The sequence below is a fragment of the Podarcis erhardii genome (genome assembly GCF_964252035.2).
Source record: "Podarcis erhardii genome assembly, chromosome: 7".
NCBI lineage: Eukaryota > Metazoa > Chordata > Lepidosauria > Squamata > Lacertidae > Podarcis > Podarcis erhardii.
In genome coordinates, this window is record NC_138511.1 from 75,082,315 (window position 1) to 75,110,129 (window position 27,815).

Here is a 27,815-nt window from a genome sequence, read left to right on the forward strand (position 1 = left end):
CTGTATGTGGAATGAAGAACTGTAGCCTTCTACATCTGGCAGGAAAATGCAATGGGTCCTGCTTGCTCTCTACGCACTTACCACTTCTGATGATGAGGCAAACATGCCGTCTCTGGCATGGTCCATTCTTGTTAGAGGATGGTACCACCTCAGACTGCACATGATATAAAAGCTTTCCTCAAGGCCATTAAGGGTAAATTTATTAATTTTACCCTGCTCTTTAGCATTCAAAGAGGAACTTTCATAAGAGCAATTCATGCATTTGAGAAAAGAACATGAACAGGGAAAGCATCTGAGGATGTGCCGTCATATTGGAAGTTGCCGGGCATGTTATCATGAAAGAACACAATCATTTCGTGAAGCTACGGTGGGCATCCTATCTTGAGCAGTGTCAAGAGTCCTTTTTCACTGACGAGGTTGAAGGCCTTCATCAGGTCTATGAAGGTGGTCTTCAAGGGGCGTCTCGGTCTCAGCATTTCTCCTGCAGCTGCTGCAATGAGACTTCCAAGCTCTAAAGACACTTTGTGATTTGGTCAAAAAATAAAGAACAACTGTTCCATTCCTGATCAAGTGTGTTTATTTAGCACAGTGGTAGCAGAAACTAGCCAAACCATATGATACATAAGAATGTGGAGAACATCAGGAGCAACAATCTGGGATTCTTCATTCCCAAGGGAAGGTCATATTCACACCACGCATGTTCTCCCAGTAAACACGGTCAAAGCGTTCACTCTGTGCCACTGTCAGGAGGTTCTTCCAGTCCCCGCAGATCCCTAGAACAAGACAAGAGCAAGTGGCAACCACCAAGATGTTCACCTGAAATTACGTAAACTTAAATTGGGACGTTTCTTCCTCGTGCTCAGCTGTGAGGCAGGCAACCCCTCAGATAGCTGATGTTATTGGAGAAATAACATGCCCCTGACTGTTTGCCCTGAGCCCCTCCCCAACCATTCCCACCCTCCTGATCTGGCTTTCCAGCAGCACTAATGCATGCATGTTGGGTGCCTGGACCAGCTGGGTGTCTCATCCAGACATGTTTTCTTATTGCACCACAGAGATCTCCATGACCTGTGTGTCTGTTGCTCTGTCTGCTGAATTTCTGCTTGCTTTCCAAATTGATGGGAAAGGCACAGAACCTGCCAAATCTAGCATAAACATCTCTGAGGCAACTGCTGTGTCTTAATGGCCTGGAGAATCTGCAACCTGTTTTTAGGGAGTCCCCAGAATTATCCAGGTCTCAAAATCATGCAGAAACACCCTTGTTCTCTAGACTGCCTCTTTCAGAATAATTTCTTATTTTGATCTGGACACCCATGAAATAGATAGACGTAGATGGGATGTTGCACAGAGAGGAAGGTATACAATCCTGCGAACTGTACCCCCTTCTGGACCTGCAAACTGTGTTCACAGTCAGCTCTGACTCTATGATCTATTGACTGGTTGTTGATAGACTTTTTCTGTGAGTCATTGAAACATCCACAGAAAAAGAAGAGGTTCTTCACCCCTGGCATGCAGCATTGTGGCCTTATTCCTTGGCACTCCAATGTTATTACCTTTCCTCATGAACGTTGCTTTTGTATGGTCAAAAATGTTCTCTGGTGTTAAGGAAAAGTTGGACATTTTGTTGTCCTTCATCTTGTGGAAGGAGGCGTTTTCCACCACAGACTCAATTTGTTGGCTGTTCAGCTCCTTGCCAAGAAAATGACAGATCTTCTGCACACTGCCTCGAAGGTCCTGCAGAAAGCAAAAGCAAATGGCTGTGAATCCTCATGTGATGTAGAGAGCTTGCCTTTCATCAGGAGGCACACAGAGAGCATGAGAACCAGTATGCAATGTGCATTGGGCAAAATGAATGTCTTCAGGATGTGGAATTTGCTGTTATCACCATGCAGAAGCCACTCTGTCTCCACCTCCCCTCAGCCAGCACCACACCCAGGGGGCACCTGAGTTAGCAAGAGACATTACCTTTAAGGCAGAAAAGCAGGTTATTGGCACATCTGCTCTAATGTAGAAGAAAGGAAATGTACTCTGCACATGATATGCAGTGTATGTAGAGGTAGCACCGAATTTTGCACATGCTCAGAATCCCTTTCTAGCCAATATTTGTAGAATCTTTAAAAAAAGAAGGCAGCTTCATGTGTGAATAATGTCAGAATTGGGGCTGCAGGTCAACACAGTTAAAATTGGACCTTTACCTGCTGTAGTTCTTCATAGGTGATGAAGAAGATGTTGGCTCTCTCCTTCATCTCCACCCAGCCTTTCACATGGTCAAACCAGGAACCATACTCCACTGAAACAGCAAAGAGGAAGCAAGGATGAAATGTAAGGAGTTATGGGGGGGGGGGAGTAGAGAATGCTATTGTAGACGTAGAGGAAACACCAGTCAGGAACTTGGAAAATAACTGCATTATCCCTTTAGAACAAAATCAGTAACAGGAGACTTCAACGCTACCCTGAGTCCAATACCACCTGCTGACTGATCTATCTACTGACATAATCCACGTACAGAAGAGGTAGAGGTTTGAATGAGTCAACAATCTTACTTTAATGGGCTTTCTCCATTAAGGTTTCTTTTTCTTTCTGCCAGCAGTGAGAATGTCTAGTATCTTCGATTTTGATCTATTGTCTTGTTGGTGCTAATCTCACCCAGCTGTTAAGGACTTTCCTTAAATTTCACCCTATTCTCATTTAATGCCAACCTTGCCCATTTGAAAGGACATTTATTGTTTTTCTTTGAAAGCAAATGACAAATGTAGGACTTTGCCACATTTCTGCCCTTCTCCAGGTATCCAACTGGGAATTATAGTTTTCTGATAGAACTCTAGAGTTAGCTAATAATAAATGGTTTTTGGTGGTGGACATCACTGGTGCTGGGTCACAGCAAACAAGAGTGGCTGATTTGCCTCCTTCCATACTTTCCCCACTCAGGAATCTCTCCATGAACTCTTCCACAGTTCCAGGGTCCTTCGATACTTCAAAGCCTTTGGTGAAGTGGTACCTTGAAACCATAGCATCTCTGGGATTACGCAGAGTATAGACTACCTGTAACAGAGGAAGAGTTATATTGAAGGAGGGCCCAGGCAGCCCAACACTATCAACAGGTAGAGTGTGGCAGTAAACTGAAGGCATGATAAATAAAACCTGACATGGGAACAGGAGAAGCCTCCAGTGAGGACCTGGGCTGACCATGCATGTGGACCATGTCCAGTTAAAGTTCTTCCACAATCAGGGAACTGCTAAGGAGATTCCCAATAGTCCTCCCCATTCTCTAGTACAGAAAATGGCATCTTCCTGTAAACAGGCTGTGTCAAGTGTTCCAGAATCCCCCACATCTGTGTCTCAAAAAGACAAGCGTCAAAGGCAGTCTTGATGTGTCCATTGTTCCTCTCTTACCTTGACTTTGGAGTGGAGGAAGGACTTGGGGAAAAGCTGGAATGGCAGGTGAGTAGCCAGGATCCTGGGGGAAGAATTTTTCAAGGCAATCTGCAAATGATCATCAATCTCAATCCAGGGTGCCCTTTCCCACAGTGGTACATTCTGAACCCATGAGGGGTCCCCTTGGCTCTGGATTAAGCTCAAGATCTCTGACATCCAATGAGTACCTAGGAGGAAATCCACCAGTCAGTCATTGTGCAATAACACCTGGCCCTTGCAAAAGCAATTAGAGGAATATAATAATTTCAATGAATCTTCTTCCTCTTCTAGCTATTCAGCACCTTCCTATGGGGCAAGACCCCAAAATTCTGGAATGGTTTCCTGTGGAGAAACTGACTATATTTTTTCGTTGAGTGTGGCGAAAATGAGAACAGAAGAATAGCCTTCTGAATGACGCAAGTGACCCATTGAGTCTGGCATCCTGTTTCTCCCAGAAGCCTGTGGGAAACATTATGTTAGCAGCAGTTTTGTGTTCATTCCGTTCCTAGTGTTCCCCAGCATGGAATCTGCTTTTCTCACAACCACTGCACACTGGGTCAATGTCTTCCTTGAGCTATCAAAGATGACTCCAAGGTCTCGCTCTTACTCCATCAACTCCAGTTCACACCCCATGAGCGTGTATGGGAAATTGAGATGTTTTGCTCCATCATGCTTCACTTTACACTTGTTTACATTAAATTGCATTCACCATTTTACTGACCATCTATTTTTAGTGTCAGCAAACCTGGGCACATCACTACTTGATCACTTATGAACAAGTTACAAAAGCACAGGTCCCAATACCAACTCCCAAGAAACAGGTCCTTTCTAAGGGAATGCCTCCCTCTTCTTCAAAGTGATGTTCTCCTTTCTCAGGACCTTTGTTCTTCCTGACGGCAGGAGAGCTGTCATTGTGGGAAGGTCACCCAGCTACCACATCCCTGAAGGTCTCCTTGGCCACTTTCTCTGCCTCCTATACTTTCTAGTTCTGCAACCTTGGCTTCGAGGGAAGGAACTTGTTCCCTGGGTACCTGAAACCCATGGCACTTCTGATATACACATGACTTCTGCACCATCGGGAGATATTCATACAAATGGCAGAGGGTGCAAAACAATGCAAAAACTCCACACCCCTGATGTGTCAGTATATGGAAGCATCGCTGCTGCAGACAGCCAGTTTGTTGACACAACATGATGCCCTTATCTCTGGGAAAGAATTTACCAAGATGTTCACAGGCTGGATAAGTCTGAGTGAGGAGTGCAACTTAAAGCCTTCCGAGTGTGCATGTACAGGAAGTTAGTCAGACTTGTTGGAGGAACTTTACTAAAAGGACGTGTTTTTTCTCTAGTGCTGTTATGTCAGAAATAAACATCATGCAAATAGATTTCTGGCTTATTTTATTTCCCCTGCTGAAGCAGGAGGAAGGGGTTGTGCATTTTGCCCGTGCTTGGGAAAATGTCACCTATCAAAATCTCCCTGGTCTGGTCTCTGGATATCAGCCAGAGGTGGTTACCGGTAAGCAAGCTCCAAGGACACTGAGAGGGGCCAGCCTCTATGGAGGGGGGCTTGCAAACCAACATGCTGGTCTTGTTAATTTCCTTCTTTTACATCAGATACAAATGGGAATTTCCTGAGGGTATCTCCTTTACATACATGAAGAGGAGATGTAAACGGACATCAGAATTTCAGGCGAGAGAATTCCTCGATAAAAATATAATAATAATAATAATTTATTATTTATACCCCGCCCATCTGGCTGAGTTTCCCCAGCCACTCTGGGCGGCTCCCAATCAGTATTAAAAACAATACAGCATTACATATTAAAAACATCCCTGAACAGGGCTGCCTTAAGATGTCTTCTGAACGTCAGGTAATTCTTTATCTCTTTGACATCTGATGGGAGGGCGTTCCACAGGGCGGGCGCCACTACCGAGAAGGCCCTCTGTCTGGTTCCCTGTAGCCTCACTTCTCGCAATGAGGGAACCGCCAGAAGGCCCTCGGCGCTGGATCTCAGTGTCCGGGCTGAACGATGGGGGTGGAGACGCTCCTTCAGGTATACAGGACCGAGGCCGTTTAGGGCTTTAAAGGTCAGCACCAACACTTTGAATCGTGCTCGGAAACGTACTGGGAGCCAATGCAGATCTCTCAGAACCGGTGTTATGTGGTCCCGGCGGCCACTCCCAGTCACCAGTCTAGCTGCCGCATTCTGGATTAATTGCAGTTTCCGGGTCACCTTCAAAGGTAGCCCCACGTAGAGCGCATTGCAGTAGTCCAAGCGTGAGATAACTAGAGCATGCACCACTCTGGCGAGACAGTCCGCGGGGAGGTAGGGTCTTAGCCTGCGTACCAGGTGGAGCTGGTAGACAGCTGCCCTGGACACAGAGTTAATCTGCGCCTCCATGGACAGCTGTGAGTCCAAAATGACTCCCAGGCTGCGCACCTGGTCCTTCAGGGGCACAGTTACCCCATTCAGGACCAGGGAATCCTCCACACCTGCCCGCCTCCTGTCCCCCAAAAACAGTACTTCTGTCTTGTCAGGATTCAACCTCAATCTGTTAGCCGCCATCCAACCTCCAACCGCCTCCAGGCACTCACACAAGACCTTCACCGCCTTCACTGGTTCTGATTTAAAGGAGAGGTAGAGCTGGGTGTCATCTGCATACTGATGAACACCCAGTCCAAACCCCCTGATGATCTCTCCCAGCGGCTTCATATAGATATTAAAAAGCATGGGGGAGAGGACAGAACCCTGAGGCACCCCACAAGTGAGAGCCCAGGGGTCTGAACACTCACCCCCCACCACCACCTTCTGGACACGGCCCAGGAGGAAGGAGCGGAACCACTGTATAACAGTGCCCCCAGCTCCCAGCCCCTCTAGACGGTCCAGAAGGATGTTATGGTCGATGGTGTCAAAGGCCGCTGAGAGATCCAGCAGAACTAGGAAACAGCTCTCACCTTTGTCCCTAGCCCGCCGGAGATCATCAACCAGCGCGACCAAGGCAGTTTCAGTCCCATGGTGAGGCCTGAATCCCGATTGGAAGGGATCCAAATGGTCTGTTTCCTCCAGGCGTGCTTGGAGTTGTTCAGCAACCACCCGCTCAATCACCTTGCCCAAGAATGGCAGATTTGAGACTGGGCGATAGTTGGCCAAATTGGCCGGGTCTAAAGATGTTTTTTTAAGAAGCAGTTTAATGACCGCCTCTTTCAGCGGGTCTGGGAAGGCTCCCTCACAGAGGGAAGCATTCACCACCCCGCAGATCCCATCGCCCAGCCCTTCCCGGCTCGCTTTTATCAGCCAGGATGGGCAAGGATCAAAGAGACAGGTGGTCGGTTTCACTCGTCCAAGCAGCCTGTCCACATCCTCGGAGGTAACAGATTGGAATTGATCCCATGTAACAGGACCAGACAGAACTCTAGCACTCTCCCGCCCTGGCCCTGCTCCCACGGTGGAGTCTACCTCCTTCTGAATCTGAGCGATTTTATCTGCAAAAAACTTTGCAAAAGCATTGCAGGAGATCTTGGGGTCCCTACCAGGCCCAGGTGGTACAGGTGGTTCTGATAGATTGCGAACCACCTGAAAAAGTCTCCTGCTGCTGTTTTCTGCAGATGCAATGGAGGCGGTGAAGAAGGCCCTCTTCGCCGTCGCCATTGCCACTTGGTAGGCTCGACGTTGAGCTCTAACCCGTGTCCGGTCTGATTCAGAATGAGTTTTCCGCCACCGGCGCTCTAGCCGTCTCAACGATTGTTTCATCACCCTCAGCTCTGGGGAAAACCATGGGGCTGTCCGGGCTCCATGCAATCGGAGAGGGCGCTTCGGAGCCAGACAGTCAATAGCCCTGGTTAACTCCGCATTCCAGCGGGCCACCAGGGAATCAGCTGAAAGGCCATCAACTTGGGATAAAGCATCCCCTACCACTCTCTGGAAGCCAATTGGATCCATTAAGTGGCGGGGGCGGACCATCCGAATCGGTCCCACCTCCCTGCAGAGGGGAAGGGTTGCGGAGAAGTCCAGTTGCACCAGGAAGTGATCTGACCATGGCACTTCTTTTGTTTCGCTTTTAGTTAATGTCAGATCACCAGCATCCGTAGAGGTAAACACCAAGTCTAAGGCATGTCCGTGGCTATGAGTTGGGCCAGACTTATTCAGGGACAGCCCCATGGAGGCCATGCTTTCCACGAAGTCCCGAGCGGCCTCTTGTAAGGTCGTGTCGGCATGGATGTTAAAATCCCCCAGGACAACCAAGCTAGGTGTCTCCAGGAGCATATCCGCCACAACCTGAAGCAGCTCGGGCAGGGAATCCTTGGTGCAGCGGGGAGGTCGGTACACCAATAGGAATCCTGTACTGCCCCTATTGCCCAACTTCCAGAACATGCACTCAGAAAACTGGATCTTCCCAATAGGACGCCTGGTGCAGACTAATGACTTCCTAAAAATCACTGCAACCCCCCCTCCCCGCCCACATGACCTGGGTTGCTGTGCATAGGAGAAACCTGGTGGGCAAGCAGCGGCAAGGACAGGCCCATCTGCTTCATCCAACCAAGTCTCTGTTACACATGCCAGATCAAATCCTCCATCCATGATCAAGTCATGGATGGCAGTGGTCTTATGAATCATTGACCTGGCATTGCACAGCAACACTTTCAGGTCATGTGGGTATCCCTTGCTGATTCTAGTATCCATCCGGTCAGGACCAGACCCGGAGGCAGGAATAGTCCTCAGACAACGACTAAACCTGCCTCCTCTGTAATGACATGGTCTGGTCTTAGCGTAACTCCTCCTCCTACCCGTGATCACTGAGATCGGTTGTCCCAGTGCATTCCCCCCTGTGGAACATGCCCCAGCCATTTTGTGGGCTGGGGCCCACTCCCTGGCAGCCCTGACCCCTCCCCCTAAGAACAAAATAACAACTTATACAAACAAACAAAACCAATAAAACAATACAAACAAAAAAATGTAAAAATTACAAGAACATCAAAATAAAAAAATAATTCCCCAAACCCAACCAAACTTCCATCCCACCCCCACCCCCCACATACAAAAAATCCAAAAGAAATTTTTTAAAAACACTCTGTGCCCCTCCTGCAGTAACACTGTCCTAGTGAGGCCTGTCAGGCCCCGCCCTGGGCCAGGTGGTAAGTGGCAGGAATATGAGAGATTTAGACCCCAAACAAGACAGGGGAGACCCCCTATCTGAGCAAAAGAAATCCTTGGAACAACTTGCAGTGGAAGAGGTGGCATCAGGGAAAACAGATATTGTAACTGACTCTGGAAATGGCCAGTCTTAAATTACTGAGTTGGAATGTTATCGGTTTAAATTGTGAAGCCAAACAACCTCGGATTGAACATGTAATAGCAAAACAGAAATTAGATATAATCTGTCTCCAAGAGACACATATTGCAAAAAAGCATAAAAGGGTCTTAATTAACAAAAAAAAAGGTATGGATTTCATCTCATCAGATAAAACAAAAAAGAGAGGAATTGTTTTTTATATTAATCCTGCACTTGAACTCGAATTGTTTCAGAAGGACGAAAAAGGCAGAATTTTAATAATACAGCTTAAAAGCCAGGGAGAGAAAGTGATATTGGTTAGTATTTACGCCCCTAATGATAGAAAAGCATTTTTTTTCCAGAAAACTAGAAACAGAACTACTTGAATTTGCAGATCAAAAGATTATCTTAATGGGAGACTTAAATGGAGTTCCAACTTTAGACAAAGACAGATCAGCCAGGAAAAAAGGGACCAAAGAAGGTAAACTGCCATAAACTTTTTTTGACATGACTCAAAATCTAAAGCTGATAGATATCTGGAGAATGAGACATGTTTGATAGAGAGTATACTTTTTAGACTGGGACACGGGTGGCGCTGTGGGTAAAACCTCAGGGCCTAGGACTTGCCAATCGTATGGTTGGCGGTTCGAATCCCCGCGGCAGGGTAAGCTCCCATTGCTCGGTCCCTGCTCCTGCCCACCTAGCAGTTCGAAAGCACTCTTAAGTGCAAGTAGATAGTTACCGCTTTATAGCGGGAAGGTAAACGGCGTTTCCGTGTGCTGCACTGGTGCTGGCTTGCCAGCTGCAGCTTCGTCACGCTAGCCACATGACCCGGAAGTGTCTCCGGACAGTGCTGGCCCCGGGCCTCTTAAGTGAGATGGGCACACAACCCTAGAGTCGGACACAACTGGCCCGTACGGGCAGGGGTACCTTTACCTTTACCTTTTTTATACTTTTTAGAGCCATGTACATGACAGCAGCTTGAGAATAGACTCTGTATGGATTTCAAAAGAATTGGAAACAGAGTCAAAAGAATTGAAATCAAATCCCAGAACCTTTTCAGACCATAATTCCCTGACTATGGAATTACAAAAAGAAAGCCAAATCTCTTTTAGATGGAGATTAAATGATGATTTATTAGATGATCACAAATTTGTTGAAAAAGCAAAAAAGACCTTGATGGATTATTTTGAAATAAATAGTCAAGGGCAAACAAAGTTACAGACGGTCTGGGATGCAAGCAAGGCTGTAATGAGAGGACTCTTTATACAACAAAACTCATTTAAAAGGAAATTGAGAGAGAAAAAGAAAAAAGAAATAATAGAGGAAATTATGAAAAAGGAGAAATAGCTGCCAAACAAAGCAAATAGGCAGTAAAACAGGCAATCAAAACATTACAAACCCAATATTCAATTATTATAAACCAGGAAATCAGCTGGAAAATAAAAAGAGTAAAACAAAAATATTTTGAGCATGCAAATAAACCGGGGAAGTTGTTAGCCTGGCAGTTGAATAAAAGTGAACAAAGGAACTCCATAAATAAAATTAACATAAATGGCAGAATTACAGACAAGCTGAAGGAAATACGAGAGGGATTTGTTAAATATTTTTCTGAGCTGTATAGACAAGGGAAAGAAAACATTTAAGATAAAAGAGTACATCAGAAATAGCAATATGCCATATTTAAAAGAAGAACAAAGGAACATCCTTAACTCCCAGATAACAATACAAAAAATACTTGAGGCAATAAAAAGCTCTAAAAATGGCAAGTCCCCAGGCCCGGATGGCTTTACGGCAAAATATTATAAGAAATTAAATGAACAATTAGCAAACCCATTGAAAGATGTCATGAATGAAATATTGAACACAGGCAAAATCCCAGAAACATGGAAACAGGCCTATATAACAGTAATTCCAAAACAAGACACAGATTTGCTGCAAATTAAAAACTATAGGCCTAGCTCTTTGTTAAATAACGATTACAAATTGTTTGCAAATATTCTAGCTAACAAATTAAAAAAAAAATTAAATGAATATATACATCAAGATCAAGCCGGGTTATTACCAGGAAGACAAATGAAGGAGAATATAAGGAATATTTTGAATATAATAGAATATTTGGAGGCTAAAAATGAAAAGAAAGTGGCAATGATGTTTATAGATGCTGGAAAAGCCTTTGATAATGTTTCTTGGAAGTTCATGATAAAGCTGTTAGAACAAATCAGAAGCGGTCCTAAGTTTTTAAAAGCAATAGCAGCAATCTATTCAGAACAAAAAGCCAAACTAATTATAAATCAGGTGATAATGGATGATTGTAAGATCCAAAAAGGAAGAAGACAAGGATGCCCATTATCACCATTATTGTTTATTCTGGTCTTGGAAGTACTTGCCAAAAACATAAGAGCAAATAAAGAGATTACAGGTGTAAAAACTGGAAAAAGTGAATTCAAGTTAAAAGCATATGCAGATGACCTAGTGATAACAGTGGAAGAACCTAAAACTTCACTCCCTAAAATAATAGAAAAAATTCAGAATTTTGGGGAAGTGGCAGGATTTAAGATAAATAGGAATAAAGCTAAATTATTAGTTAAAAACATGAAGGAAAAAGAAAGAACTGAATTAATACAAAACATTGAGTTTGAAGTCCATAAAAAGGTTAAAGATTTAGGGATTTGGTTCACATCAAGAAATATAAACCTATTTAAAAATAACTATGAAAAAAATTGGCTTGAGGTAAAAAGAAATTTAGAAATATGGAGCAGAATGAATCTCTCAATGTTAGGAAAAATATTGGTGATTAAAATGAATGTGTTGCCAAAAATGCTCTTTCTTTTTCAATCAATACCAGTCATCCTGAAAGAGGAATGCTTTAAAAAATGGCAGAAAGAAATTTTAAGATTTATCTGGGGGGCAAAAGGCCAAGGATAAAACTTAAAATACTTACAGATGTAAAAGATAGAGGCAGGTTTGCCCTCCCAGACCTTAAATTGTATTATGAATAAATTGGTATGGATCACGGACTGGATGAGATTGGATAAGCAAGAGGCATCAGAACTAGAAGGACATGACAGCAGATTTGGCTGGCACACATACTTATGGTATGGGAAAGGGAAGGTTCATAGAAGTTTTTACAACCATATAATCAGGAAATCACTAATGAGAGTATGGGAGAGATACAAAGACTTATTGGAACAAAGACCCCGTGCTGGCTTTCACCACATGAAGCATTACTGCTCAAACCACTTGGAAAGAAAGGAAAATGGCTCACATTTGTTGATTTATTAAAGGAACATGATGGAAAATGGAAATTAAGAGATTATGATGAGATCAAAGACCACTTTCAGAGTTGGTTGCATTATTGACAACTATATGAAACACATAAAGAAGACAGCAAGAAAGGATTCAGTTACACAAGATCTAGGTTTCAAATGGAAGTGATCGAAGGAAAGTGAAATTACTGAAGGCCACATACAGTATATTATTAGAATGGGAGACGAAAGATGAAGAGGTAAAATCAGTTATGATTAAATGGGCACAAGATGTAGGTCACAGCATTATCATGGAAGATTGGGAAAAATTATGGAAAACTGACTTAAAATTTACAGATTGTTCCCTATTGAAGGAGAATTACATGAAGATGATGTACAGATGGTACACAACACCAGTGCAGTTAGGGAAAATGTACAAAACTAGTTCAAATATATGTTGGAAGTGTAAGGAAAAGGAGGGGACATTTTATCATATGTGGTGGGATTGTAAGGTAATTTAAAAATTTGGGAAATGATATACAACAAATTGAAGAAAATGTTCCATTTAACATTTGTTTAAAAAAACCTGAAGCATTTTTATTAGGGATTGTAGGGAAAGATCTGCCAAAAAAGCTGAAAAACATCTTCATGTATGCGACAACAGCCGCGAGAGTTTTAATAGCACAAGGATGGAAGACTGAAGAAACCCCAACTAAAGAATCATGGCAAGAAAAATTGATGGACTATGCAGAACTGGCAAAACTGACATACAAGCTACGGGACAAGGATAACTGTGACTTTAAAGAATACTTTACAAAGTATTTGAAGACACAACAAAGCGAACTGGACTCCTTGGCTGGTTTTGAATAAACATTGTTAGGATATTTCCGTTCCACCTTAAAAGGGAGCAGGATGTTTGTGTCACAGCCTGCGTATTTCCTGTTCACAGGATGTTTCTGTTTTGATAGAGCTGTTGTCTCTCTCTCTCTGCCTGAGCAGACTGAAGCAGGCAGTCATGTTTTTTCTTTGTTCTGACCAACGCTGAATAAACTTCTAAATAACACTCTCCTGAGTGCTTCGTTCGCTGTGCGAACTCTGTGATAGAGCGTGCATCAGTTCTGGAATGTGGAAAGCTATTTTCTGGAGCTTATTTTCTGGAAAGCTATTTTCTGGAGCGCTAATTGCTGATACTGTATCTACGGGAGATCAATGGACGTCCGGAGTCAATGTGGAGGCAGTGATGGCCTTTGTCTCCCTGGCAGTATCCCAACAACAGGTGTGCTGGTCCCGGGGGAAGGTACCGTGGGTGTAAGCAGAGTCCACACGAAGAGGGGCGAGGTCCAAGACGGGGAGCCGGGCGGGGAACAGGTACGCTGGAACAGGAGGCCGAGCTGGGAACTGGAACACCGGATAGTCAGGAACAGGAGGCCAAGCAGGGATCAGGAACACAGGAAGGTCCACAGCCAACAACGACGTTGCTCCCGCAACCTGGGGCCAGGCTGACTGGGCTTTTATCCTCTTCTAAGGCCGGGGGCGGTCCCGGCCCCCAGGAGCCCCGCCTCCTCTGGCCTTAAGGCGAGCACTCCTCCTGGGGGCAACCAGTTCCCTTCGCCTCTCTGCCCTAAGCCTCTGCAGATCAGGAGAGGCCGAAGGGTTACTGGGCCCTGGAGGAGGCTCACCTGTGGCCACTGAGTCGTCAAGCCCCTCTGGGGCCAGAAGGGCTTCACCTGGGGCCAGCTCCTGATGCTCTGTCACAGGTGCAGGCTCTTCAGCATCTAGGCCTTGCCCCAGTTCAGCCGGCCCTGGAGGCGGGGACTCCTGTGCAGGCTGGGATTCCTCTGGTTCATCCTCTGAATCGGAATCCCAGGCCATCACACCATCCCCCCTCCCAGGCCCCCCCCTCAACCGAGGGTCCGGACCCGGCTTGCCGGGGTACGTCGCATGGAACTCTCGGAGGCAGGCAGGTGCGTGGACGTTGGCCGCTGGTTCCCAGGAACGGTCCTCCGGTCCATACCCCTTCCAGTCAATGAGATACTGCAGCTTTCCCCTGCGGTATCGGGAGTCCAGAATGCGTTCCACCTCATACTCAGGCTCTCCCTGAACCAACACTGGCTGCGGACGGGGACGGTTCGGGTGGAACTCGTCGGGTGGGGCCACCGGACTCAGCAGGGACCTGTGGAAGACCGGGTGAACCTTCAGGGTTGCGGGTAACCGGAGACGGAATGCTACAGGAGAGACTTGGTCCACGATAGGGAACGGGCCGGTGAAGCGGGCGTCCAACTTCCGCGAAGGTCGAGAGGGGTGGAGGTGGCGAGTGGAGAGCCAAACCAGGTCACCGACGCGAAGTTCCGGCCCCACCTGGCGGTGGCGGTCGGCCTGGGCTTTGTACGCTTCCTTGGCCTGGTGCAGTTGCTCCACCAAAAGCTGTTGCTGGGACTGGAGCTCTTGAAGCCACTCCGTCACCGCCGGGACCGCGGATGCCGGCAGCACATCTGGAAACAGCCGTGGATGATAACCGTAACTGGCCTGGAACGGGGTCTGCTGGGTGGACGCATTCACCGCGTTGTTGTAGGCGAACTCCGCCAATGCCAGGTGGTCGACCCAGTCATCCTGCTGGTAGCTGCAGTAACACCGGAGGTACTGCTCCAGCACCGCGTTCGCCCGTTCCGTCTGGCCATCGGTCTGTGGGTGGTAGGCTGACGAGAGGCAGACCTCTGTCCCGAGGGTCTGGTGTAATGCTCGCCAGAACCGGGATGTGAACTGAACGCCCCGGTCGGACACCATGCGCTCTGGTAGGCCATGCAGGCGGAAGACATGCTGAAGGTACAGCTGAGCGGTTTCCTTGGCTGTGGGTACAGATGGGCAGGGGGTGCAGTGCACCATCTTGGTGAAATGGTCGGAGAACACTAGAAGGCAGGTACAGCCACGAGACGGGGGTAAGTCCACTACAAAGTCCAACGAAACCGTGTGCCAAGGGCGCGGTGGAACTGGCAATGGCTGAAGTAGGCCGGGGGGGTCGCCCGGTAGGACCCTTGGCGCGCCGGCAGACATCACAACCAGCAACGTAGCGAGCCACGTCGGCCTTCAGGCGGGGCCACCAAAACTCACGACTGACCAGATGGGTGGTCCGATACCGTCCAAAGTGCCCCGCTGCTGGGGCATCATGGGCCATCCGGAGAACCTCCAGCCGCAGTGGCCCTGGCGGGATGTACAGACGGCCGTGGTGCAGCAGAAGGCCCTGATGCAGGACCAGCCCCGGATACTGTGGGCTGGACCCTTCAGCCAGCTCCCGGAGTCGTTCCTGGGCCCAAGCGTCGACCCGCTGCTGTTCCCGCACCCGAGCCTGCAGTGGTTCCGCCTCCTGGGTGGCCAGGAACGCAGCTGGTGGTAGGATCGTGGTGGGTTCTGCTTGCTGTACCGTGTCTGCGTTGTCTTCAGGTTTCCGGGACAGGGCATCTGCCTTCTGGTTCTGAGAGCTAGGGATATAGCGGATCCGGAACTGGAACCGGGAAAAGAACAACGCCCACCGGATCTGTCTTTGGTTCAGCTTGCGGGTGGTCTGGAGGTACTCCAGATTCCGGTGGTCGGTTCTCACCTCCACCGGATGTCGTGCCCCCTCAAGATGGTGGCGCCAGACCTCAAAGGCCACCTTGATGGCCAGTAGTTCCCGCTCCCACACAGTATAGTTACGCTCCGCTGGTAGGAGCTGGCGGGAATAGAAGGCACAGGGCAAGAGTGGCGCTTCAGGTCCATTCTGTTGAGACAAGACGGCACCGAGAGCCGTACTGGAGGCGTCGGTCTCCACCACAAAGGGTCGAGAGGGGTCAGGATGTTGTAAGATCGGCGCCCTCTGGAAACAGGCCTTCAACCCCTGGAACGCCTCCTCTGCCTCCTCGTCCCAGGAAAACGGCGTCTTTGGGCGCAGTAGCCGGGTCAACGGGGTGGTGCGATGAGCATAATCTGCGATGAAGGTCCGGTAGTAGTTGGCGAACCCCAGGAAACGCTGTAGGTCCTTGCGGTTCCGGGGTGCCGCCCATTCTCGAACCGCTGCCACCTTCCCAGGGTCCATCTGCACCCCATCTGGAGAGAGCCGGTGACCAAGGAAGTCCACAGTCCGCTGATGGAACTCACACTTGCTGAGCTTTGCGTACAAACGGTGCTCACGCAAGCGCTGCAGCACGGTCCGGACATGTCCCTCATGGCGAGCCGGGTCACGGGAGTAAACCAGTATGTCATCCAAGTACACCACCACGTACTTGTCTAACAAATCCTGGAACACGTGGTTGATGTAGCGTTGGAACACAGCAGGCGCGTTGCATAAACCAAAAGGCATAACCAAGTATTCGAACTGCCCGTACCGGGTCCCAAACGCTGTCTTCCACTCATCCCCGGCTCGGATCCGAATCAAGTTGTAGGCCCCCCGGAGGTCCAGCTTGGTGAACACCTGTGCCCCTTGCACCCGCTCCAGCAACTCCGAAATAAGGGGCAAGGGGTACCGGTCTGGGATGGTGATTTTGTTCAGGGCTCGGTAATCATGGCAAGGACGGAGTTCCCCACATTTCTTCTTAACAAAGAGCACTGGTGCCGCAGTAGGCGAGGTGGAAGGCCTAATGAACCCACGCTCCAGGTTCTTGCGCAAGAAGTCCTGCAAAGCCTCGCGCTCTGGCTCTGTTAGAGAGTATAAGCGACTCACCGGTAGGGGCGCTCCGGGCTGGAGGTCTATGCCGCAGTCAAAAGACCGATGCGGCGGCAGCTGGTCTGCCCCCCGTTCCTCGAACACGTCTTGGTAGTCCCGGTACACGGCTGGGAGCGTGGGTGCTGCCTCCTCCGTGGGTGCGGCCGCTAGCATCTGCGACTGAGCATGGGAACATGGATCTGGGAAGTGTACGGTCCGTTTGACCCAGTCAATCTGAACGTTGTGAGCCTCTAGCCAGTCCATTCCGAGCACCAGGGGGAACCGGGGCATGGAGGCAATGTCCAAGGTTCGCACCTCCCGGTGCTGCTGGAGACACAGGACCAAGGGCTGGGTCTCCCGAGTGACGGCACCCGAACGCAGGAGCCGTCCGTCAATTGCCTCCACCTGTACCGGTTCTGGCTTGTTCTGAAGTGGCACCTGATGATGAGCGGCAAAGGCAGCGTCCATATAGGAGCGGGTTGCCCCCGAATCTACCAAAGCGTGGGTAAGAATCCAGGGCCCACCTGGAGGGTAGAGACGCACCGGTACCATGAGATGTCGCAATCCTACTGGTGAGGGCCCTTCTTGCATGGTTTGGGACCCCACGTTGCTAGGGCCTTCGGCTACCGAGGTTGGCGGTTTCCCTGCGACTGGTAGCTTCTCGGGACAGGAACGGGCGTAATGTCCACCCCCACCGCAGTAAAGGCACAGGTTCCCCTCCCGACGCCGCGACTTCTCCGAGGGGGAGAGCTGAGGTCGCGCAGCCCTGAGCGGCGTTGGCGCGACTGGCAACTCGGCTGTGGGCGTGGACCTGCTGGGAAGGACTGGCGCCAGGAGTCGGGAGTGCTGGCGGTCCCGGGTCTGGCGACGGTCCTCCAACCGATCGTCTATCTGCAGGCTCCGCTGAATGAGGGTATCCAGTGTGGTGGGACGATCCATCATGGCCAACTGGTCCAGTATCTCGTCCGACAGTTCCTCAAGATACTGGTCCCGTAGTGCAGAGTTATTCCAAGACAAGTCTTGTGCCAACAGTCGAAATTCTGTGGCGTAGGCGGCGGCTGTGGACTTGTCCTGTCTCAACCGACGAATCGCCCGATTGGCTTGGCTCTCCTTCAGTGGGTTACCAAACGCAGTCTCTAAGTGGTTACAAAACCCCACATAGTCCGTTAGCAAAGGAGAGTCTTGCCGGAGCAGTGGCAAAGCCCACTTGGCCGCCTGGTCCTTTAACAAACTGATTAAAAAATGCACCTTGGTGCGGTCGTCAGGGAAGTTCCGGGCTCGCCCCTGAATGTACAATTTGGCCTGGGCGAGGAACATGGGAAAACTGGCCTGGGTCCCATCAAATTTCTCTGGCAAGGCCACTGGGTACTTGCCTGGAGCTAGGGCGTCGGCCCCAGGATCTGGAAAGGCTTCCAACCGCTGCTGAAGCGCCGCAACCACATCGCTTAGCTGCTGAACGGTGTGGGTCAAGGCCTGGTTTTCCTGGGCCAATGCCACCAGCGCAGCCGCCTGGTCAGCCATGGCCTCTGGCTCTTCCCGAACGCACCCCAACGAAGGGGGAGTGCGGGTGTGGCGGGAGCAAACTGTGCTGGTCCCGGGGGAAGGTACCGTGGGTGTAAGCAGAGTCCACACGAAGAGGGGCGAGGTCCAAGACGGGGAGCCGGGCGGGGAACAGGTACGCTGGAACAGGAGGCCGAGCTGGGAACTGGAACACCGGATAGTCAGGAACAGGAGGCCAAGCAGGGATCAGGAACACAGGAAGGTCCACAGCCAACAACGACGTTGCTCCCGCAACCTGGGGCCAGGCTGACTGGGCTTTTATCCTCTTCTAAGGCCGGGGGCGGTCCCGGCCCCCAGGAGCCCCGCCTCCTCTGGCCTTAAGGCGAGCACTCCTCCTGGGGGCAACCAGTTCCCTTCGCCTCTCTGCCCTAAGCCTCTGCAGATCAGGAGAGGCCGAAGGGTTACTGGGCCCTGGAGGAGGCTCACCTGTGGCCACTGAGTCGTCAAGCCCCTCTGGGGCCAGAAGGGCTTCACCTGGGGCCAGCTCCTGATGCTCTGTCACAGGTGCAGGCTCTTCAGCATCTAGGCCTTGCCCCAGTTCAGCCGGCCCTGGAGGCGGGGACTCCTGTGCAGGCTGGGATTCCTCTGGTTCATCCTCTGAATCGGAATCCCAGGCCATCACACCAGGTTTTGGGCCCAGATTCATGGCACTTACAGGAGAGTAAGACTGCGACAGACTGCTGAGGTATGTGTGGTGAAAAGCGAAAGCAAAGGCTTTTCTGTTTTGCCGTGGCAAGAGTCTCTGATGTCCGGCTGGCCTAATTGGCCTGGGAGCCGAGCCAAGCAGGCTTCGTGATTAATGGGAGCCGAGATAAAGAGTCTCTGAAGTGAAAAAGACTCACAGCTCAAGTAAAGAGCTGGAATGGAGTTTTCCCAAGCCTCTGAAGCTGCTGAGTGCCCAAAGTTAAACAGGCACAATTATGAGACCTGGGCTGTGTGGTGTGAGAGCTTGCTGTGACAGTTTGGAGTGTGGCATACTGTGTGTGAAGCCCCTCCAGTTCCTCTGACAGATAGATGGAACGCCCAGCATTCGAGGGCCATGGACGTAATAGTCTTGTCCGTCACTCTGGAGGAAATTGCTACGCTAGCTGGCAACACGACTGCACGTGAGATGTGGAATGCTTTGAAAGTAGCTCATCTGCCGATCATCCCACCCAGAGTTTGACTGCATCGGAGGTCCTGGCTGTTTCTCAGAATGCGAGTGAATGCAGGGATGCTGAGGGCACCGGTTGCAAGCTGCAGGGGGAGCTGACTGTGATGTCATCCCAGGCAGCATTCCAGTCTCCAGGGGGAGCCAAGGAGTTGGCAGCTGAGAGCTCTGTTTCTCATGGGAGCCAAGGTCAACTTTGCAGAGGCCGGAAGGCCAGAGGTAAACAGAGACAGATGCCTGCAGATGGCCCGAAGAAGAAGGGGGGTGAAAAGCCCACACCAGGGAAAAACAAGGCTTTGTTTGCTGGCACAGCTTCACCAAAGGCTAAAGGCACGTTTGATGGCCAGGAGCAGGGGGACAAGCAGCAAAAGCCCACGCTGGTGGAAAACAAGGTTTTGCTTGCCAGAAAAGCTGCTCCAAAGGCCAAGGCCAGATTTATTGTGGACTCTGGTGCCAGCCGCCATCTGTCAAAAGACCGGCACCTGTTTATTTCCTTCACACCTCAAGATGGTGAGATCCACCTGGCTTATGGAAAGACGTTGCGAATTGCAGGAGTTGGGACTGTGAAACTGGCAAGTCTGCATACAACCATCAGAGATGTACTTTATGTTCCAGGTGCTGCAGGCAATTTGCTCAGTGTCCCACAGCTGACTGGGCGTGGTTTTGAGATTTCCTTCAAGAGGAGCGTCTGTGTCATCAGGAAAGGCAAAGAGGACATTTTGCATGCAAAGTTTATGGATGGCTTTTTCTGTATAATTTATGATGACAATGCTGTTGCTGTGTCTAATCTTGATTCTTGTTGTGTTGCACAAACTAACAAGGTTCTTCATGCAGGTTGTATTCATGAAGCACATCGAAGATTTTGTCACATGTCTTGGCAGGCGCTGGCCAAGATGCCTGGGTTGGTTGAAGGTTTGAACATCAAACCCTGTAAGTTTCACATGAAATGTGTATCTTGTGCAGAGAACAAGGTGAAGGTTGCTCCAAAAGGCAAGGAATCTAGCAGGCAGGCTTCCAAACCCTACCAGCTAGTCCACGCAGACCTGGTTGGTCCACTTGCGCCCTCTTTGGGTGGAGCAAGGTACTTCATGGTTCTAATTGACTCTTTTTTTCCACGCACATTCATGTGTTTATGCTCGAGCAGAAATCACAAGCGTTTCCTAGGTTCAAGGCATTCTGTGCTTGGTTGGAGAATGTTCACAGTAAACGTATCGGCTGTCTCTTTACTGATCAGGGCGGGGAGTTCACTTCTCAGCAGTTTAAAGCTTTCCTGACTGAGAAGGGAATCCAGCATGACTTGTCAACGCCTAGATCGCCATGGATGAAGGGACTTGCTGAGCGAGCAAACCAAACTTTGTTTCAAAGCCTGAAAACCTTGTTGCATGATGCCAATCTCCCTGAGAAGTTTTGGGGGGAGGCTCTGTCAACGGTAGTTTATACCTTAAATCGCAGACTGTCATCACCTATTGGTTGCACTCCCTATGAGAAGATGTTTGGTAAGAAACCTAATGTCAAGCACATGAGAATCTTTGGTTCTGACATGTGGGTATACACCCCACAGAGCAACAAGCTTGGGAAGCGTGGGGCACATGGTTTGTTCATGGGGTACGAAAAAGGTGCATACAGAGTATGGATGACTGATTCTAAGTCCATTAAGTTCACAAAGAGTGTTGAGTACAATCCTAAGTGGGGGGGAAATGTGGGAATTTTCCAGAGTTACCCAGAGGAAAATGAAGGTGATGTGAAAAAAGCAGATGATGTTGAGGAAGCTGAGAAAGCTGAGGATGATGATGATGATGATGATCAGAGTTCGGATTCCAGTTCAGTGGGCGGCGCTGCTGCTGGTGTCAGCGACAGTGATGACACAGCAGACTACAGGAGCGCAAAGGCCTCAGTCAGACCATCTGATGCGTCTGACAATGAACTGGAAGAACCACTGTTCACCATTGGTCACTTTTCTCCTAAGAAGGAGGAGATGAGTCCAGAAGACTTGCGTCTAGTTCGCAGGTCTGAAAGGGCCACCAAAGGCAGACCTCCAAAGAGATTTGCTGATGAGTTTGCTAAGACAGCAACTGCTGTTCTTAGTAGCTCAGAGAAGGTGTGGGAACCTTCGAGCTTCAAAGAGGTTCAGGAGTTAACCTCTAAAGATGCTGAGCCTTGGCTAAATGCCATGAAGGCTGAAGTTGATTCCTTGAATAGGAACCAAACTTGGGAGCTGGTACCGGTAGTCCCAGGAATGAGACTGGTTGGCAGCAAATGGGTCTTCAAGGCCAAGACAGACCAGAATGGCAAGGTTGTCAGACACAAAGCCAGATTGGTTGCCAGAGGTTTTTCACAGGTACCAGGACAGGATTACCACGAGACCTACTCACCCACCATCAAATATGAGAGCATTCGGCTGATGCTCAAGATTGCTGCAGAGGAGAAGCTGCATGTTTCCCATCACGACGTTAATACAGCTTTTTTATACGGGATTTTGGGGGCAGGTCTCTTCTATGCCCCCTCTGCAGGTTTTCTTGTTCCTGTTTATACTTGCACCCTTCCCTGTCCCTTGTTGGTTTCTTTCATAGTTTCTTCCCTTTCTCCTTGAGGAGAGGGTCTCCGGGGAATTCCAAGCAGTAATAGTCTCTATTTTCTTTCATCAAGTTAGCCCATTCCCCACAATCCCCCTCCCCTATTTTAATTTTGTAATCCAAAAAATAGTTATTCCAGAAATAGTTGTCAACTTGTTTCACAGTCCCACCAGAGCTAAGAGCTTCCTTAACTCCGGACACTTCCAGACACACTCCAAATTCAATCTTCCAATGTTGCGGCTTCTGGTCATGCAGGACTTTGGATCTCTTCCTTTGTATCTTTTGAGGTGCAATCGCAACCTCTTCCATCTTCATCTGCCCTTGGACTTGCCTTATCGAGCCACTTTCCTGAGTTGGATGTTGTAAAATTTCTTTGTCCTTGTTTCCTGTTAGTTCGTATTTACTGGCTACAGCAGTCATGAAGTCCAACTTTCTCATGCAACTGCTGCAGCATAGCAATTGTTTTGCCAAGGGCAGACGTTAGAACTTCCTCCCTGAACATTTCTGTTCAAGGTCAAATAGCTGGTCCCACGGTCTAATTCTCACAGCTGTAAAGTTTCCCTGGAAACTGCAACAACAAACTGACAAGCTCCCTCTAGGGGACACAGTTTCTATTAACGTCCATCTTTAAAATGTGTCCAACAAAGGGAAATTTACTTTCGATTTTCAAGTACTTTGTTTCCTTAAAATACAAAAATGCAGAAAGCAGCGTTGAAGTTAATTTGTTTCTCTTTTTTTTAACTATCTGTCAAAAGTGTTCCATATTCAATCAATGGACATCTCCAACAATTTCTGTCCTGACACCCCGTCCCCAAGTTTGGGACGATAGAAACTTATATTCCTTTACTCTCTCTCCGCAGGATTAGACGGTCAAAGTTTTTTTTTCCCCTTTTCCCCTGCTGTCAAGGGGGTTTTGTTGGTTATAAATGCAGGAAATTTCAATCTTTGGATCAATTTTCCAGGCTATTTAGCTTGCAATGTCTTTACTTCAGTCTATTTACAAAAAGCGGAAGGCGGACTTCCTGTTTAGACCTTCCCACTTCGTTGCCTAATTCATAAATTTCATAAGTTTCTTAATCAAATCTTCCGTTTTTACTCACGGGTAGTTGTTTAGAGTCCAATTGTCATCAGGAAAATGTCAGCGCTCTCCGGCGATGGCTGTGCGGCTTCCCTCCGTGAAAGTAGCAATCGGTTCGCAACACCGCGCTGCTCACCCCACTCCGCTCCAGAGCCCCAAAGAGAGGTTCCCTGTGAGTGGGGGAGGCGCTCTTGGTGCTCTGCTGAACCCCACGTTCCCAGGCTTCTCCGCCTGGGATTTCTAGCGGGTCACCACCTTCGCCGCGGTGGGAAGACCCAGTTTCCACGGAGCCCGTTCCTCCGATTGGAGGAAATCCGCCATTCGCCGATGGCGCTAACCCGGAAGTCGTCAATCCATGTTTTTTTTTAATTCAGTCATTAAATTAACTGGGTGTTAAGTCTGAGGATTTTTGGAAAATGACTATACCAGAAAAATGGCTTATTCGTCTATATACAATCAACCTGTAGAGAGATGGTTATTCTGACACAGCATCAGAGATAGACTTTGGTAATATGGTGCCCTGAGCAACGACAAAATTTCCCCCTCACCTCCACAATATATTTTCACAATAATATTTTAAGGTACAGTTGCTTTTTTAATAATTCTCCATAGGTAACCATATAAGTATAGGTTTCATTGTGATTATGATTATGAACCCCCTCGACTTGGGACCCTTTGCAAGGGAACCACCCACACCACCCATATCCAGCACCGACAGCATTCCTAGTGACATGACAGAAGCATGCCATTACATATAAGATTCTCCTGGGAATATTCTCAGTTCAGCTCATGAGCGCTGTAAATATCTTTGTTAAGATATTCCAGAAAGACAGAATGATTGGGAAAGCTCTTTTTTTCAAGGTTACCTGACTTCCCCAGGAATTTCAAGGGTTCCTTTGAACATCAACAGTGGCTATGGAAAGTGTAATATTTCTATTTTGAATTCTCATGTTTGCAATCTTAAGATCAGTTCTCCATATTTCCACATCAGTTGGTGAAATTTCCTGCACATTTTTACAACGCATTTTCCCCCAATATAATGCACTTTTATGTTTTTCCCGACTAAAGTATGCATTTTATGCACACTTATGTGTGTTTTTGTACACATTAATTAGCTGAAGAAGCGCATTGCAAAAATCAGGAAATGCCTGTGTCTCACTTTGTGTAGTTCAGAAAGTGAAAAACATGTAACTTTCACATGTGGTAGACATTTCTGTTCAGATATTCAACTTATTTGCTGTCCATCTTCCTTCATTTGTAAATGTCTTATAATTTATTTATTTTTTTAATAATATTCATTGCCAGTTTAAAAGTTACAAAAAGAAAAAATAGAAAAGGAAAAGAATTAAACAATACAATACATTACAAAAACAAAAACACTACATAAAACATTAAATTAACAAAACAAAACAAGACAATTAAAAACACATCCAATAATTTCAAAATCTTGTCTTTCAATCACTTGTTTCAGCGACCTCCTCTCACCTCCCTTTTTGTATTCCACTTCAATTACCTGTTTCAGCAATTCCTTTCCATCTTTCTCTATCTTCTGTCCTGTAATTTGTCTTAACATATTCTAACCTTGTTTTTTTCCCCTTTAATACATTAACAATCTATCAGTACCTATTTCCTTATAACATTTCTGCTAAAGCCATATAACTTCATTCCATCATTTTTCTAACATTCATTAATTTTACAATATTTCTGTAAATAATCTTTAATTTTTTTCCAATCTTCTTCCACCGACTCTTCTCCCTGATCTCGGATTCTGCCAGTCATTTCCGCCAGTTCCATATAGTCTATCAACTTCATCTGCCATTCTTCCCGGGTGGGTAAATCTTGTGTCTTCCTGTCTTATAATTTATTTGCTTGTTGCTCCTTAAGTAATCATTATCCAGGAATGGATAACTGGTTTAAGATGGTCCTATATATTGCAATACAGTTGTACCTCACAAATTTAAAGGAATCCATTCCGGAAGTCCATTTTCGGAAACCAAGGAGTAGCTTTCAATTGGTTTCCGATTGCTCAGGCATTTCAGAAAGAATAGTAGAAGCTGTGCTACATGTTTGGCATCCAAAAAAACCCAACGTTTGAAAACTGGAACATTCACTTCCAGTCTTCGATCGTTTGGGAGCCAGAACATCAGCTTCCAAGATGTTCAGGATCCAAGCAATGACTGTATCTGAAAAACTCATTCATTTTTCATGGGTTACCGGGGACTATGCAGCTACATGGTGGTTGTTAATGACTTATGTCAAAAGCAAACTTATGGCTGGCAGGTTTAGTGGGCACTTTGTCCACTAAATCCAAAATCAATTTTTTTAATTGGAACACTGACCTGACTTGGGGTAAGTGACATTCACTATATCATCATCCAACAGTTGGAAGTCGTTTTCCACATAGCTGAGTGTTTCCTCTGATGAAAACTCTGGAGAAAATGGGATCCCCTTGTATTTGAAATAAGCCATGGATGATACTGAAAAAAACTGAAAATGAAAGAGGGAGAGGGAGAGGGAGAGGGAGAGGGAGAGGGAGAGGGAGAGGGAGAGGGAGAGGGAGAGGGAGATTATGTCACATCCTTAGGGACATTCAGGTAGCTACTGTTCTAGAAACAAACTCTGGAAATAGCTGGGGAGCAGGAGGATGGGGAGAGTTTAGGAGGTGGTGATGGGCCATCAGTAGATGCTCAAGTGGTACCACCAGGTATGGTGGAAAAAAAACCCAAGAATCATAGAATCATAGAATCATAGAGTTGGAAGAGACCACAAGGGCCATCGAGTCCAACCCCCTGCCAAGCAGGAAACACTATCAGAGCACTCCTGACATATGGTTGTCAAGCCTCTGCTTAAAGACCTCCAAAGAAGGAGACTCCACCACACTCCTTGGCAGCAAATTCCACTGTTGAACAGCTCTTACTGTCAGGAAGTTCTTCCTAATGTTTAGGTGGAATCTTCTTTCTTGTACTTTGGAGCCATTGCTCTGTGTCCGCAATACTTCCTGGTAAGTCTTTCCCCTATACAATGGTACCTCGGGTTACATACGCTTCAGGTTACAGACTCCGCTAACCCAGAAATAGTACTTGGGTTACGAATTTGCTTCAGGTTGAGAACAGAAATCCTGCTCCTGCGGCGCGGCGGCAGCAAGCGGCCCCATTAGGTAAAGTGGTGCTTCAGGTTAAGAAAGGACCTCCGGAACGAATTAAGTACTTAACCCAAGGTACCACTGTAGAGCTGTTGTCGGGACTAAATGCCCCTTTCTTCCACACTTTCTAAGGCTCCTCCTCTCCTGGATGATGCCCAAGCAGTCTCCAACTGTCTCTGCATATCTTTTTTCTCTTCTCTGCCCTCCTCATGATCTTGCGTGTTCTTTGAGACCAGGATACGGGAGGAGCTTCTTGCAGCCAGAGAGGGCCATTCCCATGATTTCTCAGCAGCTTCTTGACCCCCCCCCTTCTCTGCTTCAGCAGAGAATAGGGAGAGTTCAGGAGGGATTGCTGGGCCATTAATAGGTGTCTGGGTGGTGCCTCCAGGTATGGTGGTGGGAAAATCCAATGAACTTGGTTTTGAGTGCACATCATATCAGACTTTCAAATCTCAGTAAGATCTTGGACACAAAATAGTCACACAATAAACTCCAATCACCTTCACTTCCATGAGGAAATAGGCCCCATTCACCTCCTCTGGATCACTGCCACTATGCATCAACTGGAGGAAAATCAGTTTACGCAAAAAGGGAGTGCTACATCACAACCACACCTGCCTAAAAAAGGACACACACCCCTGCGTACACAAACATGCAAAACTGCTTCTGGTGCTACTCCCACACTGTTTACCTGAAGTGCAAAATAGTCTTTCCTCTTCCCTGCTTCTGCCAATAGGAGGCCAGGTGAGGTGAACTTTTTCCTGTATATGAAATACTTGATACTCATGTATTGATTTACAACATTCTACTTGTTCAGTAGCTGAAAAGATTTCCAGAACAGCTTTAGGTAACAACTGTAAACCAAGAGCAGAGCAAAGTGTCCCCACTCACGGCCTTAAAATCTCAAAAGACAATCCAAAGGGGAAGGGGGAAGAAAACCCATATGTAAAGCTTCAAAGATCTGAAACTGATTACCAAAATTGTATGGAATTACCGTATTTTTCGCACCAGACCACAAGACGCACTGTGCTGGTTCGGGGGGGGGGGTATCGTGTGGCGTGGTCCGTGTCCGGTCCAAGGCTGAAGAGGGGCCCAAGACAGGGAGTCAGGTGTGGTCAGGAACTCTGGCAGAAAGCAGGACAGGGTGCCGGCAGGAACAGGTAACCAACGATGTTGCTCCCGAAACCTGGGACTGGGCAGGCTGGCATTTATTTCCTCTGAGGCATAGGGCGGCCCCGGTCCACAGGTGACTCACCTCTCCTGGCCTGGAGGTGAGCACTCCTCCTGCAAGAACTTAGTTCTCTCCGCCTCTCTGCCCTGAGCTTCTGCAGCTCAGGAGAGGCTGGAGGATTACTGGACCCAGAGGCAAGCTCATCTTCCCCTGACAAGGCTGAGAGAGGAGCACCTGCAGGCAATGGGTCCTCGATCACCTCCGGAGCCAGAGTGGATTCAGCTGGTGTCTGCTCCTGAGGATCTGGCACAGGTGAGGGCCCTTCAGGTTCAAGCCCCTGCCCCGGCTCAGCTGGCCCTGAAGGTGGGGACTCCTGTGCAGGCTGGGATTCCTCAGGTTCATCCTCTGAATCTGATTCCCAGGCCATCACACGTACCTAGTTTTTGGAGGAGGAAAACAAGAAGAAGAAAAATCTGAATCTCAGAAGCCAGAACAGGAAGAGGGATCGCTGCTCAGTGAAAGCAGCAATCCCT

At 48.0% G+C, this 27,815-nt stretch overlaps 1 protein-coding gene across 2 annotated transcripts in view; it reads right to left on the bottom strand.

Moving 5' to 3' along the window:
* Nucleotides 1-554: 554 nt before the first annotated feature.
* The window catches only part of LOC309345978 (sulfotransferase 2B1-like), a 31,124-nt gene continuing 3,863 nt past the window's right edge, over nt 555-27,815 (bottom strand). The window contains exons 2-7 of one of the 2 annotated variants that reach the window (XM_081869519.1): nt 25,309-25,455; nt 3,394-3,602; nt 2,916-3,042; nt 2,196-2,290; nt 1,554-1,734; nt 555-773 (exon numbers count right to left, since the gene is read on the bottom strand). In XM_081869519.1, coding sequence (XP_081725645.1) covers nt 664-773; nt 1,554-1,734; nt 2,196-2,290; nt 2,916-3,042; nt 3,394-3,602; nt 25,309-25,438 — 852 coding nt within the window. In that variant the 5' untranslated portion in view covers nt 25,439-25,455 and the 3' untranslated portion in view covers nt 555-663. The remainder of the gene's footprint in view (nt 774-1,553; nt 1,735-2,195; nt 2,291-2,915; nt 3,043-3,393; nt 3,603-25,308; nt 25,456-27,815) is intronic. The other variant, XM_081869520.1, reaches the window with a different exon arrangement.